Here is a 19,852-nt window from a genome sequence, read left to right on the forward strand (position 1 = left end):
TACACTGAACCACAGGATCTGATATCTTTTCCCAAACGTCAGCATTGACACATTTTTTTATCCACGGTCCCAAGTCTTGCCATTCATCATTTTTGTGTTTTGACAGCAAGTCATGTGAGTGTGAACCAGGAACGTCAAAAAAGGAAAGCATCCTCTGAATATCTGTGAAGGAATTGAGAGGGTGACTTATTTTCTGGTTGGAGTAAAATTACAGAAACAGCACATCTATGTTCATTCCAGAACATGCAACTTAGTGTTAAATTCTCTTTCAAACAACTTTCTTCACAACTTTCTCTAAACCATCTTTTTTCAAAACATGCATCTCTCCCTTTGTGTTTGAGTGCAGTGCAGTGTAAATCTTCTGGATGCATATACGTGGTGTCTGTTCTTAGTGTGACTGAATGTGCCTTATCCACTAGATCAATGTTGATTGATGTGACAACAGATGAACAGAGCTTCCACTCATACACATATAACAGTGAAGCAGCATTACACTTAATGCATGTATAAATCTGTGGTGGATCCAGATCAGCCGTTCGGATTACTATGACTCCTGATGGGGTGGAAACTATAAAAATATCCAAAAGACACATTACATCTCTTCCCATCAAATTAATTGGACAACATGAGGATAGCAAAAATTAACACTTGGATTTTTCAGTGATGCCTCATATTATATTATATTATAATATCACCTCATATTAAGGGAGTCGTGAATTTTTCAACCACGGTGCTTCCTGAATCTAACACAGATCTAACAACTCATTCGCTCATTTTAGGATGTGTGTCAAACATATCACTCTTGATGACTGAATGTGTTGCTCCTAAATCTAAAAGGAATATAATCTCATTTCCTAGCACTGTGAGTGAGTGCGTTGGCATATTAGCATATACATCTCATTGATATTTAACATGTGTTCCTATCAGTAGTTTGTCTTTACTTCTCGAAAGAATCTTTTACTTCTGTGATAAGTGTTTGTGTTGGTGTGGTGCATTCACCCTCTAGATGTGAGGTGTTCCTCACAGTCTCGTTCTCTGTTCAAAGTTGCTGGTTCCTCCCTCTCCTCCATCCCCGCCTCGGTTCAATCAGCCTTGTCAGGTTGTTGTTGTTTCTTCCCAATGTCCTTTCTCTCCACAATGTAAACAAATGTCCCAATCATCATTCCATATGCCGTCTCCCCTCCTTCCTTGAAATCCTCTTCTTTTGTGTCCACGATGTAAGATTTTAATTTTCTGGCCTGACTTACTTTTTTCTTTCTCCTCTAGCTTCAGTCTCAGCTGTTTTAGCCTGTCTTATACTAAAACTCCCCCCAGTTGGAAACCCACATTCTTTCATCCACACTTGTATCATACTTAGTGCTGTGTCACCATAGTTCCTTCGCATGACGTTCATATTAGGATTACTCCGATCAGTTCCATTATCCAGATCTTTAAATTGTTCATTTACCCATGTAAAGAATTTTTTTTTTATTAAGAATTAGTTACCTTAAGTCTTCAATCAATCTCCAAAACGCTATCGTAAGGAGCAAATAGGAAACTTAGCAATATAAACATCCTCAAAATAATGTAATACCCCCTACATAATATTACCAATATTAATTTCCTTTTACTTACTTGGTCTCTGGTAATATCTCAATCTATCTCTCTTTTTTTTTTCTTTTTTCATTTTTTTTATCCATTTAATACACATTCAAATATCCTGCCTTTATCTGAACATGAATCATAGTGCCTTAAAGAAGTTCTCTACTGTTCTCTATAGTTCTCTGCGCTTTTGGAGTCTTGTTTCAACAATGCAAATACAACTCAGTATTATGTCCTATCCTGTGGTTGTGCTCTTAACAAACTCTTTAAGGTACCTCGTCAGTCTACCTTCCAGGTTTCTTCTAAACCTTGGTTAAAAATTTACGGGGTCTTTCACCCGTCTGGAGGATCCAATCCTCTTAGACCAACTTCTTCGTAACACTATGTTTGCTGGTAAAAAATAATAAATAAAAATACACTTGAAATCTCAGATCCTCACCAGATAGATCGCAGCGCTGAGACGATCCGGGCTCGGGTCTCGGTCCCTGCATCTCACCCGTCCCAATGGGGAGGTTAAGGTTGGAAACTTTTTTCCCAAGAAGATCACTCAACCATAGACACCAAGTCCAGATGCGTCCAGTCGTGCGATCCCACTTCTGACACCAAATTGTGATGGAAATCTGGAAATACAAGTGGCTGGAAACACCAAAGTTATCCACGTGTATTTTACACAGAGAGTCACAAGGATCTCAGAGTGAAGATGCAGGACACTCAAATGCAAGCATCTTATATAGGAGGACTAAGGCTGTCTCTCAGAACCAGTTAAGACTGGTTCTGTAGGCGCAGGAAAGAGAGGAATCTAAACACAAACAACTGATTTACATGTGTTTCCTAAGGAGATAAGCAGACATACATTCCGTTCTTTGGAGAGTAAATAAGTGGCAAAAGGGTCTGGCAGTTTTCAGGTCATCAACAGTTCAGACCATAAAACAGCTCAGGTCATAAAAGTCTTTAGACAAGGCTGCAAAAACTTACTTTCTAAATACAAATAGTTTGTCAACCATACTTAGTTAATTTTTCTACTACAGTACCACATACACTTACATTGTTACGCAGATGACACTCACCTGTACATATCTATGAAGCCTGATGAATCTAATCACTTAGTTCAACTTCAGGAATGTCTCAAGAACATTAAGGCCTGGATGACCCAAAACTTCTTACTTCTAAATTCAGACAAAACTGAGGTTGTTGTAATTGGCCCTAAACATCTCAGAGAAACACTGTCTGACCAGATAGTCACCTTGGATGGTGTTAGTTTGGCCCCTAGCTCCTCCAGGACATGTCATTTGACCCACATGGTGGCTGAGGGGTAGAGTGGTCGTTCTCTCCAACCAGAAGGTTGGCAGTTCAATCCTCAGTCCTCCAATCTGCATGTTGTTCTTGGGCAACATACTGAACCCATAAATGGCCCCTCATAGATGTTGAATGCACTAATTGTAGGTCGCTTTGGATAAAAGCGTCTGCCAAATGACTGTATGTATGTAATATACAACAAGTCTCTAGGACAGCGTTCTTCCACTTGCGCAACATTAGGAAAATTAGGAACATCCTGTCTCAGAAGGATGCTGAGAAACTACTCCATGCATTTGTTACCACGAGACTAGATTACTGTAATACTTTATTATCAGGATGTCCCAGTAAGTCTGTGAAAAGCCTCCAGTTGGTCCGAAAGGCTGCAGCACGAGTTGACAGGAACTAGAAGGAGAGATCTTACTTCTGTCTTAGCTTCTCTGCATTGACTCCCTGTAAAATTCAGAATAGAATTCAAGATCCTGCTCCTCACATACTAAGCTCTTAACAATCAAGCCCCTTCGTATATTAAAGAGCTCATAACAGCATATTGTCCCAATAGATCACTTCGCTCCCAAAACACAGGCTCCCTTGTGGTTCCAAGAATCTGTAAGAGCAGAATTGGAGGGAGAGCCTTCAGCTACCAGGCTCCTCTCCTGTGGAAACAGCTCCCACTCTGGGTACAGGAGGCAGACACCATCTCTACATTTAAGGTTAGACTTTCCTTAAAACATTCCTTTTTGATAAAGCCTATAGTTAGGGCTGGATCAGGTGAGTCCTGAACCATCCCTTAGTTATGCTGCTATGGGTCTATACTGCTGAGGGAACTCCCATCATCCACTGATCACTTCTCCTCTACTCTCTGTCTCTCTGACCCCACATTTATTTATTTATTTATTTTACTACATGTCACTAACTATGTGTTTTTTCCCTCCTATAGTCTCTCTCTCTCTCTCTCTTTGCAGGTATCTCTGAATCCAGAGCTGCAGGATGACAACAATTATTATTATTATTTGATTAATTGTTGCTGCTATCATTAATAACATCTTTACACTCTTATTGTTTTCATTATAACTAGTCAGAGCTGAAACCTAATGGTGCACAAGTGTGTAGCGTAGGTTTTCTAAATTGAAAAAAATAAAAGAGTTGGGCGCCAGACAGGGCTTCTTCACCTGTCAAAAATGTTATTATCTGCTGGTAAGAGAGTTAACCCGAATAGCTTATTTACCTAACTACAAAAGGCATCAAAGAAAAAGAAATCACAAACAATCAATTCGGTTAATCAATATATATTCAATTGAATTATTCAATCAAGTTAACAATCAAATCAAAAAGGTATAATTGATAAACAGACAGAACTCATATTGACCAAAATATCCAGTAATCAATGCAAACAAATTCATTTCCAAATAAGAACAATTAACCGTCCATCAAATGAACATATGAAAGAAGCTTCCATTAAGAGTTCATGATGAGTATAGGTCGAGTTCAGATCAAGTGTGAGATTGTGTGTGTGGAGAGAGTGTTCAGGAACAAAACCGTTTGTATATAATATGCCATTCAGTTCATAATTCGATTTGTAAAGAGGGATATGTGTGTGGGTGTGTGGTTGTTGGAGAGGGGAGTTAGGGTCCAATGAAAAGGTAAAGTGAGGGAAATGTGTGTTCTTTATGGCGGTCCTTTAATCTCCAGGTAGAGGGAAGATGAGGGGTGAAGTTTCTAGAGGCCAAGGGAATTCGGTGAAGCCAGGAGAGTTTCAATAGGGATACTTAGCTTGTTTGGTTCATCCAGGAAAGAGGGAATCACGTTCCAATCCGAGCAGGTTAGATGGTTTTTTTAAATCCACTTCAGGCTCCAGGGATCAGCTTTTTTGCCTCATGGTCCAGGACGATTGTGAAATAAATCCAGCCGGTTCTGGGATCAACTTTCCAGAAACTAGTTTATCTTTTTTGTGATCTCCTTCCTACAGTTACTCTCACTTCACATGCTTCCACTCCATGCTGCCTTTGTTTGATTTTCCCTCTCCTCTCTGGCTCACAGGTGTGCCCAAATTATCATCTCCCTCGCCCCTCCTTTTCCTGTTGAGGAGTAAAGGGCCATTCTGTCTTTTTAGTTTTCTCCTTTTGTGCTACAAGTGTTCCTGGTCTCTCTCTTCTCTCCCCTCTTTTCCACCCATCTCTCCTCTTCTCCCTATTTTTCCCTGCTCACCCCAACCGATTGAGGTAGATGGCCGCCCACATTAAGTCTGGTTCTGCTAGAGATTTCTTCCAGATAATGAGGGAGTTTTTTCTCTCCACAGCCGCCAGAGTGCTTGCTCATTGTGGGAACTGTTGGGTTTCTCTATAATTGTTAAGGTAATGGCGTTCAATGTAGAAAAGACAACCAGCACCACTGACAGATCCCACAAAGGAACCAGGGACCTGGAAACTGGGAGCTTTTGCGGCATGTCCCCTTCATGAAGAGGCCAACAAAGGGATGTTCCCCCATGGGCTTATCTCCAAAACCCACATGACAAGCTGAGATGGCAGCTAGGTACACTTTGAGTGTAGAAAAGGCCTTCCTTTTCTCTACCAGTTGCTGCAGGAAGCACAACAGATCCACCACCGAACACTAATACGGAATTGTGTGCCGTGTGTCACACCACTCCTCAAATACCCACCATTTGAGATGGGTCTGTTTTCTGCGCAGGCAGATATTAAAAAGACTTCACCCTCCTGTTTCCTGAGGGTGCTGGTCTCCCTCATTCTGTCCAGACCTGAGTTAGCATCATCCACTGCATTAGAACAGCCCGGTTCCAACTCGTGGAGACCCTCAAAAAGTGGAAGCGTGTCCGGGGACTCTGCTTCCATCATGTGTGCCCAGCTCGCAGTAGCTCAATGGGTTCTTGTTGTGGCCGCAGGGGTGTCTCCTGACAGACACGAAGCCTTATTGTTAGCCACAGTCACTCTCAGTCTCCTTTCCAATATTTTCTCTGGCATAGCAGCACAGTGGTAACATGATTGAGGGTTAGCCAGCGATTTCTGAGTGTGTTTAGTGCCCATGCAAGCTATGCACATCCGATGAGGGTCCCTGCCTGATATGGATGCACCGCATTACACGAGGCACAGGCGGGATGCAGCCTTTTTAGCCTTCAGTTCCACACTGGCGGGTTGGTGACTGAAGACATGGTAACTGGTAAGGGAGACAATATTGTTGAACTTAGCCAAGCTAGGAGCGCCACAAGGCTTAGGAGTCACTCGCCATGATACGTTAGCTTAATAATGCTAATTGTGTTCACAGTTCAATGCTAACAGCACCCCAATGGGTTGCCGTAATCCTTGAAGGTATGTATGTGAACAGTTGAGCAGCAAGCATAAAAACTTAAGGGAGCTTCGCTGTTGTTTCTTTATGGGAAGAAGGCAAGAATGATTCAAGACGGACTGTGATAAAATGAGGGGGCGGTCCTCTCCCACAGGTCGACCTGTCTGTCTAGGATCAACGTGGTATCATTGGCGCTTCCATAGTTGGTCACACCGATGTGTTTTCACATAGGGAAACACCAAACAACGTTAGAAAAATAAAAGGATTTACTTTGAAATTCCACCATAGATTGTTCTGATATTGTCAGAGTGAGAATCTCAGGTGATGAACTGTCATAATGAAATGAAATAAGTCTGTGGAAACAGGTATTTTATTTTTAATATCATTCTGAATTTAGAGGAAAGATTTGATATTTCCAAAGGCTTTTACTTTGAAATTCTACATCAGACTATTCTTATATTGTCAGATTAAAACTCTGAGGTGATGAACTGTCATTATGAAGTGAAATAAGTCTGTGGAAACAGGTAGTTTATTTTTAATATCAGTCTGAATTGAGAGGAACTTTTACTTTGAAATTCTTCATTAGTCTGAATTTAGAGGAAAAACTGTGAAAATGTGCTCCGGAAGGCTTTTACTTTGAAATTCGACATTAAATTGTTCTGATATTGTCAGAGTGAGACTCTGAGGTGATGAACTGACATTATGAAGTGAAATTAGTCTGTAGAAACAGGTAGTTTTTTAATGAGTCTCGTTTTGTTTCTTTAAATTCAGATTTTTCTTTTTCAATTAGCTGATTATTTTGTTACCTCAATATTTCCTTCCTGCATTCACATGTAACAATTTGACGTCCCATTTACAGGAAGGTCACCTTTTATTTTGAAATCACTATAACATGCTTTCCCGTAACGTAATGTTTGGAGAAAATGCGCACCGCGGAATGAGTGGGGGCTAGTTTGACCGTGTGTTTCGGAGTGGAGGCTGGCTGCCTGAGACTAGCGCAGTCACCCTTTACCAAAATGACACTGCGCAAAAGTAAAGGGAAGGATAAGGGAAACAGGCGCATCCTATCACTTAAGCTCTACCAACTACACAGTCAGGCTGTAAAAAAAGAAGCCTCTTGGATGAGAGATGAACCGTTTCACTTAATCACATGTTTTAGCCTCTATGGGCTTTAGTTTGACACACAGTTTTCACTGATTCCGATTGAGGCCAAACTGTGGTGGTAACTGAAGACTACTTGACCCTCGCCTCTGTTCGTTGCATGGATGTATATCCCCCTTTTCAAAAGTTAACAAAAGAAATTGTCCAGGAGGTGACAGTGCAGTAGAACATTAAGTGATTCAGCCACACACACACAAGATGTAGAAAAAACAGTAGATGAAAAATACTCTTTATTACAGATGAGCTTTATATTTCTGGTAAGCAGATAACAAAACACTTAAAGTGAGACCGGATATTTTCTAACTCTATGCATAAATATTTAATCAATGAGCTGCTGGGAATTATTATGGAAGCCAAAAATCTCTGTACTTGCAATGTTTAAAAAAGTATTACCTGGACATCACAGAGGAATATTTCATTATCTTGGGATAACAGGGCTCTTTTTTCCATGGTGAGGAGTTATATTATTGTGTTTTCTCAAGAAAAAAAGGTTTGATATCAAAATGATAATCCAGGGATACATTTGTGGGATCTTGCCAGAGTAGAATTTAGGACATTTAGTACCCATAAATTGTTTGCCACCTTTGGATGCATTTTAAATAGTGGTGCACCGATGTATCGGCCGTATATCGGTAGCGGCCGATATTCGCCTCGTTTACTGCTATCGGCGTATCGGTAATAAACTTGACTTTCAACGATAACATTGGCCGATATTCATTGGTATGTTTTCTGCAGCCTGCCAATCTGGCATCCAGATTATGGTACACTGACGCCGGGTTTACACCGGGCGCTGAAGCGCCGCGCCGCGCAGCGCAGCGCCAAGGAAAGCCAGGCGCCTCCCATCCCCCTGTTAAACCTTTGTGCGGTTCACATGGGCTGCGATGCGCCGCGCCGCGCCAGCGCCCTTCACCGATGGTTTCGGCGTGAGCGAAGGATCACGCCAGGAAACAGACTGAAAAATGATTTTAAACGATATAAATGACATATTTGATATGATATAAATGATCAAATATGCATCCCATACTTTGTATTCCCCTTCTGTTGTCCTGGAGTTTTAATTTTCCCAATCACATAATTAAATGTCCCCCTCTGGCCGTCCACTACAGCCACACAAGCAGTCATATAGATAAAAAGAGAGAGAGGGGGGGGGGCTAAAGGCTTGCTTGGAGAATACGTCATTTACCCCCGACACCCGACATTGAACGGGTTACATACAACAACAAGCGGAGAATCACGGGCTGACCGACGCGGAGAAATGCGGGTCCGGTGTGAACAGCCAGGCGGCTGCGCGCTTGAGAATAACGCTGCGCGGCGCGGGGCGGCGCTTCAGCGCCCGGTGTAAACCCGGCGTTACACACCAAGAAGGCCACATGCAAGTAATAAACAAATATCGGTATCGGTATCGGCTATCGGCTAGATTGTTGTTTTAAATATCGGTATCGGTATCGGCCAAGAATTTCCATATCGGTGCATCCTAATTTTAAATCATCCAAGAGAGATGTCAATCACTCATGTCACACAGTGACACCTGTTGCACTGTAATAGTTCTAAGCACAGACAGACACTTTCAAAGGGTTTAGTTTCTTAGTTTTTTTTTTTAGCATTTCATGGATGTAAATATAACTCATGTTCTAGCAATCCACAAACAGAAAGGAAACAAGTGACTAACATCGGACCTAAAATGCATCCAAAACAGGCGGACAAGCAATTTACAAGAAACTCCATCAGGAAATTAAAAAGTAGGAGAACAGATAACATTAAATGTGACACAAAATATATTTATAGATTCCGATAGTGACAGAGAACCCTGATCCAATCAAAGAGGTGCCAGCCTTAGTCTGGGTCAATTTAAGCCCAGGGTTTATTATTTTATCTCAAGATAACCACGCTCATTTACTTGTGATGATGGAAAATGTCTCTAGATAATGACTGTATGGCTGTTCTGTTTCCATAGTTCATTTATTAATAACCTTATACCATAACACCATCTGCTGAAGTTTAACAGAGAATAAAAAGAGTAGCTACATTAATGTTCATTTTAAAAGCTTGTATAACCATTAAAAACATTTCTGCATAGATAGACTAGTATTCAAAGTTTGTGTTCTCGGTTTGCAATGATGTTAAAATACGCCAACATGTTGATGATGTGCACCATTTCTTGATGAACAAACCTATTTTCAAGATATATGCTAATGTGACCATGGTTACAGTTCCTTCTTCACAGGTGGTGATATAATTGGCTAAACCTAAGTAATAACAGCAACCCATAACAAAATGAAAAGATGGATCAATTAAAACTGCTGCCAATTGTATTTTCAATGCAAATATCTGGAATACAGGTAAATTCAGACTTGTTAACTCAGATTTAAGAATACCATTCTTCCATTCCCAGTATAGATGACACTACAGCCATTTTGCAGGAACTCTGGAGAATTGGGTCCGGACTTTCGGTTTCCTATCACACATGAAAAACACAGCGGGAGGTTCTCCGGTCAAACGCGTTCACAACAGCAACAAATCCTCACCTGAATCAGGGGATTCAGGTGAGGGGTGGTGCAGCAAGCAGAGGCAGGATGTAACGTAATAATTACGCTTTGGACATCACGTGTTTTGTTTACAGCACGGCGGCTTCGGCTCTATTCACCAAAACCTCTCTTGACATATTCGTCGGTGTCTTCTACGTGTGTGGTGCTGCTTTTTTATCGGCAGAAATTTGTTTTATTTTTTTCATCACCACACGGTCAATCCAGGAGAGGATCTCCTGCTGTGTTTTCACATGGGCTTCTCCGGACTTTTTTTTTTTTTCTTAAATTTTTATTATTTTATTTGGAGAGGAAAGAGAGAGTAAGCTGTGAAGGGCGGCAGACAGAGAGTGGGGAAAGACATGCAGCACAGGGCCGTGGGTCGGACTCGAACCCAGGCCGCTAGGGGTGAGGCCTAGCCTCAATGGGGTAGCAGCTCTATCAGGTGTTTAAGCTGCCCCGCTTCTCCGGACTTTCTGCAGTATTAATACTTGGGGGCCAGTGACGGAAAGTCTGCAAAAACTTGCATTGATGCAGCCCCTGCGGAGAAACTAGAGAGGATCTTGGGGGTTCAGTGCATGTCTGAAAGCAGCTAATGTAGAGGGAGCCATCATCTTCTCCTTAACATAACTCTGGGATGAACTGTGAAGATACAGAATGTTACAACTTTTAAAGGAGTGCTACAAATTATTAACACTAAGACATAATGATATATTGGTGTGTGATTATAATGTTGTGGCTGATTGGTCTAAAGCAGCTTGGCTTACTCTTAACTAACCTGGTGTAATGTAACCAGATAAGATAATAAAAATAGATATTGTTTACCAATAATAGCCCACAAAACAATGACCAATTATTATAAATAAATAGTCATCTGTTGCACCCTACACACCTGTAACGGATGAAGAAGTTGAAGTAACAGTATCATGTTGCACCAGCCATTGCACTCTATCCTTAAAAGGGAAACATCAGTCCATCTAAACAGGTGATGTTAACATTTCTCTACCTGTAATTTTAGTACTTCAAGTTGCCAGACTAATTTTTCACATTGAAAACAACCTTTACGCTCCTGACTGGCTGTTTGGCTTTCCACTGCAAACTATTGTAACTTAGCCTATAGCTACAGGAATTGGGGACAAAATTAGAGGACTGAAATGAAACCAGGAGCAGCAACCAAGGATCAACTCAAGAAAATAAAAATTAAGGTTAAATAATATGGGTAATATATGTCCCTGCCTTCAGAATGAAAATCTGCAGAAACTGACAGTAAAACCTACCATTGCAACAAGTGAGGGCTGAATGAATTTCAACACATTTATCTGAAGAAGTGAGAAGTGAACGAGGACTCTTCCAGTTTCATGAGGAAAACATTTAATAAAGGGATAGTTCTCAGAAAAATGTAAATTCACTCATCATCTACTAACCACTCTGCCGATGGAGGGGTGGGTGAAGTGTTTGAGTCCACAAAACACTGGAGTTTCAGGGGTAATCTTTGTTGCAGCCAAATCCAATACAAATGAAGTCAATGCTGAGTCCTTCTTCAGACGTAATAAAACAGAAAAAACATAACGTGCCTCCATGCTGCTCGTGTGGTGTCATCCAAGTGCCTGCAAGCCCCGGCATTCATATTCAACTAGAAACGGTGTCATTTACACCGTGTTTTAAGCCTACAAGTCCACAGGAAGTGGCTAAGCTAGCAGCCATAGCCACACGATGGTTTGTCCGAGGGTCCGTTAATGCACCTCGTAGGAAGATATTAGCAGACATTTAGGCTTAAAACACGGTGTAAATGACCTTGTTCTGAGTCTAATTATTTTATTACGAGTGTAGGTCACCATTGACTTCAACTGTATTGGATTCTGCTGCAACAAAGTTTACCTCTGAAACTCCAGAAGTGTTTTGTGGACTCAAACATTTCACCCCCCCCCCCTCTATTTTGAAGTATTATTCAAAATAGACTTTGAAAAGTACAAATGGGAATAAATTTGAGTGTAAATTATTAAAACTCTACATTAAAAATATAATTTAAGGATTTTTCAAGGATGCCATTTTTCACACTTTATGTAACCACTGCTCGCTACCCACTCAGCTTTCAGCTTATCACTTGCAAAAATAGACTTTTGAAAAGTCTTTTAAGAGATCAGAATGAATTCCATAAAACAGATGCCATTCAAAATAATTGAGTTTAAATTTATTAAATTATGGCACAATTTATTGGGTCAAATATATAATATATATTATTTCTGTATCCTTATCAATATTATTGGCTAATTTGGCATTCCTTACAATTGGGTCTAACAAAGATAATTTGTAATGATTAAGATTAAGTGTAAATTCTGCAAAGCTCTCACCTCTGCAAAGACATTGTTCCTTCTCCTGTGGCAGCTTCATAGAGGGTATTGGCAGAAAAATTTGAACAGAAATGAAGTACCATGTGGATGAATGCCAAGACCACAATAAATGAACAATGGAAATTTGTCTAAGGGATTAAGAAACCTAAAATAACATCAGAATGTACTAACAGACACATGGTGAACCAATAGGTTTATGTGTGCAAATTTCCATTCTGAAGAACTAATGGCTCAGAAGAAGCTCAAGAGAATACAGATGTTGCTGAGGGAAGACATCCCACCCCAATCTTCTCTACTCACTGTCAGGAGGATTTGACAGTAACTACGCTGCCTAGTGACTGCTTTCTTTAGTCATCACTGCAACTGAAATATCATTAGTTACTGTTAAAACTACACTGGGTAAGCTGATCCTAACTCTTTGTCTAAAGGCAACTTCATTGTTATGAAAAGATGGGGTTAACTGTTCTCTCTTTCTCTCTCAAGGCTGCTGACCAATTACAGTGTCTAACCACTTCTTGTATGCCAGGGCAAAGTGTCTCTGCTCAGGGTTAGAGCACCTGTCAATGATATCACCTACAAAACTGTGCTCAGAGGATAGGGTGGGGGGGTCAGGCAGCGGGACACCCCTCTTCAGTCGCTTATTGTCACGCTGGTCAGGGAAGGACACTCTGTCTACCTCCATAAGCTCACTGGCATGTTTCTGTCCGTTCGCAATCTCATCCTGGCCTGTACAGCTTTGAGTGCTGTCCTTTAGCAGGTCTGGGTCCTGGTACATAAGATGACCCAAGTCGTTGCCTCCATTGCTGCTGCAGTGATTCTGGTGCTCCCTCCTCCACTGATGCCACAAGTAAAAGACATGCCGCCTGGATGTGGTGGAAACATATTTTAAGCATATTATTATCGAAATATACTGCACAAAATACATCATTTTTTCTTGGATTGGTTAAACTGTACTTCCACAGTTTTGGAATGACAGGTTTAACCTTTCCATGTATGTGCACTATTGGCTTTACATATTCTAATTAGAGATGAAATGGTTATCAGTTTCACAATTAAATGTCCAGTACCATTTTAATCATTATTTATTGTAATTACCAAGGTAATTTGGTTAATACTGTCCAGCATCAACCAAAGTTAGCAAGTATCAAAGACACAGGAGCAGCAGGTAGTAGACCTGCAGATTTATTTCAGTTGTTGACCTGTATCTCCTCCTCAGTGTGTGCAACACCCCTTTCTTCGCACACCGTAAACAGAGAAACTTGACTGTTAATGACAACAGACTCTCAAACTGACATTCACTTGGACTCAAAGATGAACTGATTAGATTTTGGTGGTTGACGGTCACAAGGTTAGTGACCTTACGTTGTGAACGCAGTATATCAGGAATGCCCAAAGGGAGTTTCATTACATGTGGCACAAACATTCACTCGGACTCAAGGATGACCTGAATAGAATTTGGTGATCAAATATTTTGGCATGTGAATGTGATACCTCCACAACATCCTTAAGAGGAATCCTTCAACATTTGGCAGAAACATTCATTTGAAATTTAATTTCTGTAGCCCAAGGTCAAAGGTCAATGTCATGGTGGCCTCACAAAGTATGTTTATGTTTTTCTTGAACGAGATTGTGACACAAATTTTTTCACACCATTTCATCTCTATTTCTAATAAAGCCAAGGCCTTTTCCTAGCATATAAATAACCATTTTTTCCAAGAAAATAAAATGTCATGTTATCACTATATTCTGTTTAACCTAATTAAAGAAGCAAATGTCTCATCACGTCTCTTTTCTAACCTTTTTTCTGGTCATGAAGGGTAAAGCACAGTTAATTAACACATTTATCAAAGTTCACAATATAATTATATTCATCCCAAAACAGTTCTTGCTTGATGTGAAGCTCTTGAAAGCTTCTCACAACTGAAACATTTCATGTTAAACTGCAAATGGTCAATTTAAATGTGAGATCATTTAATGTAACCAATTTATAAAAAGAAGTGTGTACATTTAGGCTTGAGAGACTTGGCAATCAATCAATCAATCAATCAATTAATCACATTTTATTTGTATTCACAAATCAAAAATTTGTCTCATAGGGCTTATGTCTTGTCTGATGGTTTTGCCACCAAGTCTGTTCAAATCTCTCATTCTTCTGAAAAACTGTTATACTGAGGATACTACAGGATAGTTTGAAGGCAATAGTGACATGGGGTCTCATTTATAACCGTTGTGTACGCATCTTTCAGACCCCATTTTGTGCGTACGCCACTTCTCACGCAAACGTTGGGATCTATAAAAACAAACTTGACAGGAGAATGTGTTCACTTTTACACAAACTTTAACCCATGTGTACTAATACTTTTGAGACAGGAAAGTGGCGATGCAAACGTGAGGAGGTGAATTGAAACCAGATTATTGATCCACTTCATCATTAAAACCAACGTTATTTGTTCTCACATGACATAACTGATCCATAAGATCCTTCAATTGAAAAAGATATGAAACAATTTAAAGCAAACTATGGTAAAACGGCAAAAAACTGTTACAGAACAGTGATTAATAGTTTTTAATAATATTTTCTATAACACTGTGCCTGTATCAAGTACGAATGTACTTTTTATATTGTGTGTGTGTAAAATCGTCTGTGCTGTAGTGCGCAAGAGCGCAACAGAGAACACTTACAAAAAATAAATAAACTGCGTTCACCTTCAAACTTCCATTTCCAAATAATGTCCCATTGTGGAGGTTAGGACACCACTTGTGTTTGAAGTAATCGGTCCGATTGCTGTAAATATAAATACTGCGGTGACAATAAAACAAGCTCCTCGATGTTGGTGTCAGAAAGTTGGGCTTCTTCTTTTCATCACTTGATGCCATGATTCACCATAGAAAACTCATTGGTCAGCAGGAAAATGAAATATTCAAGAGGTGCTTTGCATTGACCATTTATGGTTAAATAAGGGCATGTAGAGGGCCAACTTTGAGGCAGATCCACGTACGCAAGTTTTCCAGGGGGAGTGTGATTTATACAGGGAACACTGGGCCTCATTCACCAACCATTCTTAAGAAGAAATTTCTTCTTAAAACCCACTTACCCAGTTTTTATGAAGATTCTGACTTTCACCAATGTTTTCTCATCTGGGATTTGTTCTTATGTAAGAACGAAATTACGCCCATGGAAGAGCACTCTTACACACACTGGACAATTTAGTTATTTACTTTAAATTCTACTATGATAAGATCTAAATTCCCATTATATTTTATAATTTTTATCTTAAAAATGATAGAAAAGTTTCAGTGCATATATAATAATAATAATAATATTATACTTTAAATAAATAGAAATATTGAAAGAACCCTGTAGAGAATATTTGGTCTATACTGCAAAAGATAACACTTTTGAGTCCACAAAACACTAAAGGAGTCATAGAATTGACTGTGCACAATCAACTGACATCAACTATAAGCCAGGAGTGAATTGATACGCTGATCCAAGATCTACAGCAAGGAAATCAGGTCCTTGTCATGTCATTCAGATGGATAAGTGTGGCCACATGGTGGCAAATAGAGGGAAGGTGATCAAGCCCTTCCATGGGATGTATCATCCACAGAGGGGGGAATTGGCTGACATCAAGAAGGGGTAAATCCTCTCCTGAAGAAACCCACCCTCCACCTACTGTCATCAGAGTTAAAAGCTCTCCCATTTAAGAAACTACATAAAATATATTTGCAATAAAAGTAAGATAAAGGAATAAAAGGAATTCAAACAACACTGCAGTACCGGAGTTAAAAATCACACGTAAAAAAACCCATTACTGGGGTCCCTCAAGGTTCCGTCCTGGGTCCTCTCCTCTTCTCTCTGTACACCAACCCTCTCGGCTCTGTCAATCACTCACATGGCTTTTCCTACCACAGCTATGCAGATGACACCCAACTAATTCTCTCTTTTCCCCAATCTGAAACACAGGTAGCAGCACAAATCTCTGCATGTCTGACTGACATCTCTCAGTGGATGTCCGCCCACCACCTGAAAATGAACCTCGACAAGTCCGAACTACTTTTCCTTCCAGGGAAAGGGTCTCCCACCCATGACCTTACTATTACCATTGACAACTCCTTGGTAGCCCCCACCCAGACCCCAAGGAACCTGGGTGTGACACTCAACAGTCAACTCTCCCTTACTGCCAACATTACTGCATCAACCCGCTTGTGTGGATACATGTTGCACAACATCAGGAGAACACGTCCCCTTCTCACTCAGAAGACGGCGAAGGTTCTGGTCCAGGCTCTTGTGATCTCACGCCTAGACTACTGCAACTCCCATCTGGCAGGTCTACCTGCTAGTGCCATGCGACCTCTGCAGCTCATCCAGAATGCAGCAGCTCAACTGGTCTTTAACCTACCTAAGTTAACTCACACTACTCCGCTCCTCTGCTCCCTTCACTGGTTACCAGTGGCTTCCCGCGTCCGTTTCAAGACACTAATACTTGCGTACCGTGCTGCGAACGGATCGGGTGCAGTCTACATCAAGGACATGGTCAAACCTTACACCCCAGCCCATCCGGTCCACTCTGCATCTGTTAATCGGTAGGTAGCCAGGCAACAAAATGACGACTGTTTGCTGTCCTGGCCCCTAAATGGTGGAACGAGCTCCCAATTGACATCAGGACAGCAGAAAGTCTACATTTCTTCCACCGCAGACTAAAGACAGATCTCTTCCGACTATACCTTGGTTAAAAGAAATTAATAAATAAAAAAAAAAGAATTCAGTTTAGTTGCACTTATATGGCACTTACATGTAGCACTTGTAGTTTGGCTTTTTTGAAGCAAATTGTAATTATTTGATTCTTGTTGTTCTGGGTTTGTACCCTCATGGTTGAATGCACTTATTGTAAGTTGCTTTGGAAAAAAGCATCAGCAAAATGAAATGTAATGTAATGTAATGTAATGTAACATGATCTGAAGGCACTTTGCATAGGTAGGTCGAAACCTTACAAAAATATAGAGCGGGAGAGAGAGGAGAGAGAGACCTGGAATAGTTATAGTAACGTCTTCATCATAATTAAGCTTGGTCAGACTGTTTAATATAACAAGAGTGCAATAATAGTGATATTTATAGATGTAATGATGTCATTAATAATAGAAACACCAGTTAATAATAATTAAAGCTGCAGGCAGTGATGGTCGGGCCCTTGTCATCCATGTGCGTTGCCATGTGCTGCAGGGTTGTTGCTGAAGGTTGGTAGACACGGCTTGGTATTGTGTTATACATTTGAACAAATGTCACATCCTGTTGAGGCGTTGAGTGTGGTCAAATTAGTGGAACATCGGTTTCAGGGTGATATAGCCTCAGGCATGCTGTTAAAGGAAAACATTTTATTATCGAGGTTGTTTTTTTGCACTGACGAAATTTGCGAGTTGATGTGATTAATTCTGTAGAAGGGGTTTGTTAAAGTACAAGGTCATGGAAATGACAGAAATTGAGCAAAAATTGTAAATTACAAAGGTGTGCTGCGGCTGTGTTACGTTAAAAAAAGTTAAATGGTTTATTTATTGTAAACATGATGAAAATTGCTTGTTGCAGCAGCGTACAGGAATAATGGTAAGAAAAATAGTGTGTAAGACTGTTGTGTTTGCATCGAGAACCACAAGGTTGTAGTATACGTATATATACTATATATATATATATATAAGTATATGCACTTTTGATATCTTATTTTAATAGGTCAAGTGTGTTTGGACTCTTTTCACATTAGCTAGTAGACAACTACTGCTTGTTCATAACAAAGCTCATTGAAATGCAGGTTGATAGTGGCTGTTCTACTTCTATAGATAAGGGCATTATGAGGTTTCTCAATGCCGTAAGCATGCGGTTCATGACGCGGGATCATATGTGTTTTTTCACGTTAATTGCTCTTTACGAGCCTTTCACAACCGGGGAGTATTCACCTGTTCTCCAGAAGAAGGACTACTGGTGGAAGCAACTACACTTGCTGCATTGTACATGGTGTGGAAATAATGGGTGAAGCCAGTGGAAGAGTGGAGAAGTAGTGGCTGAAGTTACTACAACTGCTGCGGTGTACGTGTTGTGAAAGTGCCCGGAGAAGCCAGCACCGTTGTGTGTGGGTCCACAAGCCCACCCGGAAGAGCACACAGCTCAGGGACTTTCACCAGCTCCTTCAGGAGCAGTGTCTGGATGACTGTCACTTCCAGCTCTCTGGGGCTGTCAAGTGATAGATATGATCACCCTCTAGCTTGTGTCGGTGCCAGGACACATGCAGTTAAACCTGCCACACACAACACGAGACACGCACACCCAGGAAATCAGGGTTAAAGTAAGCGGAATGATCCAGATTCATTATCCGACATCATCGATGAATAATTAAATGTAATCAACGTGATAGTCAGTTTGTTTGAAAAGGAACAGAGACGAGCACACACACACACACACACACACACACACACACACACAATTTTGGCACAATCTGCCATTTGAGATCTCTCATAATAAAACTATGGCTGTCAAACGATGACAATTTTAAATCAGATTAATCACAGGGTAGCTGTGGATTAATTACGATTAATCACCATTTGTAAATTTGCCCCAAAAATCCCCATTTTCTCTGATAAATAACAGAAGGCGGATATATACATTTAAAAAGTCCAAATGATTAAGTTATTAAAATTGAAAAATAAAATAAAATAAAACATACCACACCATAATTCAATTTGGCTGTCTCTTTGCTATGCCTCTGAGCAAATATAGGATGATGTTATTTAGAACTTAAAAAAAATAAAAAAAATAAAAGATAACCTTTATCCTAAACTATTGGGGCATCTTAGCCTTTGCTATTTGTTTTTTAGCAAATATAGGATGGTTGAATAAGACTTTTTTCTTTTCTTTTTAAATCAAACAAACAGCCAAACCTTTACACAATTAAAACTGGCCTTCTTAGATATTCTTCTGTTAGCCAGTTGCTGAGGCAAACTAACTGGTTAATATTTTCTGAAAGTAAAGCTGACCATTTCTTTTACACAATGTGGCCTGCGACTGAGAAGAGTCTTTCACACGGAACCGTGGATGCAGGAGTGGGTAGATATTTGCGAGCCAGCAGGGACAGATTGTCATGGGTTCCTGAATGAGCAGCAGTGCTGTGCCAGTTCACACTTAAAATGAACTAGTTCAAAGTTCCGTTCATGCAGACAAAAATGAACTAGTTCACGTTCATAGTCCATTTTTTATTGGGATGATTTAGATGACAAATGTATGATCATGTGTTTAGTTATTAATCGATGGAGCCCTGTCTGTGTGCATCACGTCTCGTGTTGTTGTATTGAGCGTGCACAAAATGTTGACTAGTCATTTTTCATGATGTTTAAATAAAATAAATTCTATAAAGAATCAAACAAACACTAAGTAAACTTCATGTACTGATAGGTCCTGATAACTAGAGATGAGTGTTTATTAGTTAAAGGGAGAACAGGTCAGAGTGGAGGAGGAAACAGAAACTCCTGCTCGGTACAAACCAACTGCAGCTTCTGCTCTGATCATGAAGCAGATGTGGACCAGTTTCCACTGAACCGACCACGTGAACGCTCCTCTGATCTCACAGTGTGTATCGCTCTGAGCAGGTGGGCACTCAT

The 19,852-nt window shown here is 40.3% G+C and overlaps 2 protein-coding genes across 5 annotated transcripts in view; one reads left to right on the top strand and one right to left on the bottom strand.

Moving 5' to 3' along the window:
- Window positions 1-19,852, top strand: part of zfr (zinc finger RNA binding protein) — a 1,162,720-nt gene that overhangs the window by 337,727 nt on the left and 805,141 nt on the right. The gene's annotated exons all lie outside the window — the stretch shown is intronic.
- Window positions 11,336-19,852, bottom strand: part of ptar1 (protein prenyltransferase alpha subunit repeat containing 1) — a 67,786-nt gene continuing 59,269 nt past the window's right edge. For 2 of the 3 annotated variants that reach the window (XM_035165574.1, XM_035165575.1), the window contains one exon: window positions 11,336-13,071. In XM_035165574.1, the coding sequence (XP_035021465.1) occupies window positions 12,687-13,071 (385 nt within the window). In that variant the 3' untranslated portion in view covers window positions 11,336-12,686. The remainder of the gene's footprint in view (window positions 13,072-19,852) is intronic. The other variant, XM_035165576.1, reaches the window with a different exon arrangement.

The sequence above is a fragment of the Hippoglossus stenolepis genome, chromosome 9 (genome assembly GCF_022539355.2).
Source record: "Hippoglossus stenolepis isolate QCI-W04-F060 chromosome 9, HSTE1.2, whole genome shotgun sequence".
NCBI lineage: Eukaryota > Metazoa > Chordata > Actinopteri > Pleuronectiformes > Pleuronectidae > Hippoglossus > Hippoglossus stenolepis.